Source organism: Anopheles bellator, unplaced genomic scaffold (assembly GCF_943735745.2).
Source record: "Anopheles bellator unplaced genomic scaffold, idAnoBellAS_SP24_06.2 scaffold01784_ctg1, whole genome shotgun sequence".
Classification (NCBI taxonomy): Eukaryota; Metazoa; Arthropoda; class Insecta; order Diptera; family Culicidae; genus Anopheles; species Anopheles bellator.
This window is the reverse complement of record NW_026685906.1, coordinates 895-2,016: the sequence shown is the minus strand read 5'-3', so window position 1 is coordinate 2,016 and position 1,122 is coordinate 895. Positions and strand designations below refer to the sequence as shown.

At 49.5% G+C, this 1,122-nt stretch overlaps 1 protein-coding gene across 1 annotated transcript; it reads right to left on the bottom strand.

The window, feature by feature from the left end:
* Window positions 1–5: 5 nt before the first annotated feature.
* Window positions 6–655, bottom strand: LOC131214662 (calumenin-A-like; the record flags this gene model as incomplete). The annotated part of the gene is made up of 2 exons (XM_058208999.1): window positions 588–655; window positions 6–519 (listed from the first exon to the last, which is right to left on the bottom strand). A coding segment is annotated over exon 2 (502 nt), but the record flags the coding sequence as incomplete, so codon positions are not given.
* Between the last annotated feature and the right edge of the window lie 467 nt (window positions 656–1,122).

The window sequence follows — 1,122 nt, the reverse complement described above, 5'->3', positions numbered from 1 at the left end:
AAGCTTCCGCTCTTCGTCGTCCCGTGGCTGCTCGAAGGGCAACCGTACGCCCTCCTCGTCTTCACTGTCCATACCGTACGTTTCCTGCAGGTACTCGTCCCACGTTACCGCATCGTTGTTGTTTAAGTCGACGTCGTCGAACCGATCCGACGCTTCCTCTTCGGCCAGTGACTTGAACGAACGCAGAATCCAGGCTTTCAGCTCGTGCCGGTCAACGTATCCGTCGGCATTCTGGTCCATCTTGGTCACGAGCACCGCTAGCCGGCGCTTCGATTCTTCCGGTGAAAGATTGTCAAACTCCTCGGCCTCCTTCACGCTGCCAAGGATCGCTTCGTGATCGAACTCGGAATAGTGTTCGCCGTCCTCCTGATGATGGGCGTCCCGCGGGGCGTACGCTCCATCCTCCGTTCGTTCCTTGGTGGCCGTATGGGTGTGCGAGTGTTTGTGCGTCGTCGCACACTGCACGCACACGACCAGTAAAAGGACCCACACCGTCGACGGCCACATTGTCACCTCGTCCTTTCGGGAACCAGAAGCAGTGCAATTAATAGTTTCGCCCGTTTACCGTCCACTGGTCAGTTACTTACACCTTGTAAGCAGCAGCTTGCGAACGAAAAATTCTTTTCCGGTCGTCGGTCGTGATGTAAACAATACGTGCAGGGATTAGTTACACTTTTTGACAGTTCCAATGCCAGCTGCGTTTACGTTTGCTACTTTGCTACTCGCATTTGGAACGAATTTTATTTAAGGGTCAGGTCGTTGATTTTGTATAGTTCAGATTTTCGTTCGCTGCTAGAAATACAGATGTTTCTCTTTCGATTTTCCAATTTGAGTTTTTTCTGATTTTTGGGTACCGATTTGTCGTCGCAAAAACTCCCCACAAACTGCACTGGTCCATTTTCTTAACGACATTGTTTGGAATTCACAAGAACTCAAAAATGCTGATGCAGGGCCCGTTTTCGCATTATTTCGCTGCCCCGCGAACGGACACATTTTTCTCAGCTCCTTTAAACAAACACCACACGCCCGTTGGCTCGTTATTAATTGATTTATTTACCTACTCTGCAGTGTTTTCGTATAGTTTGTGTTGTTTTATTTGTCCTCGTCAATATCGACCGAAAC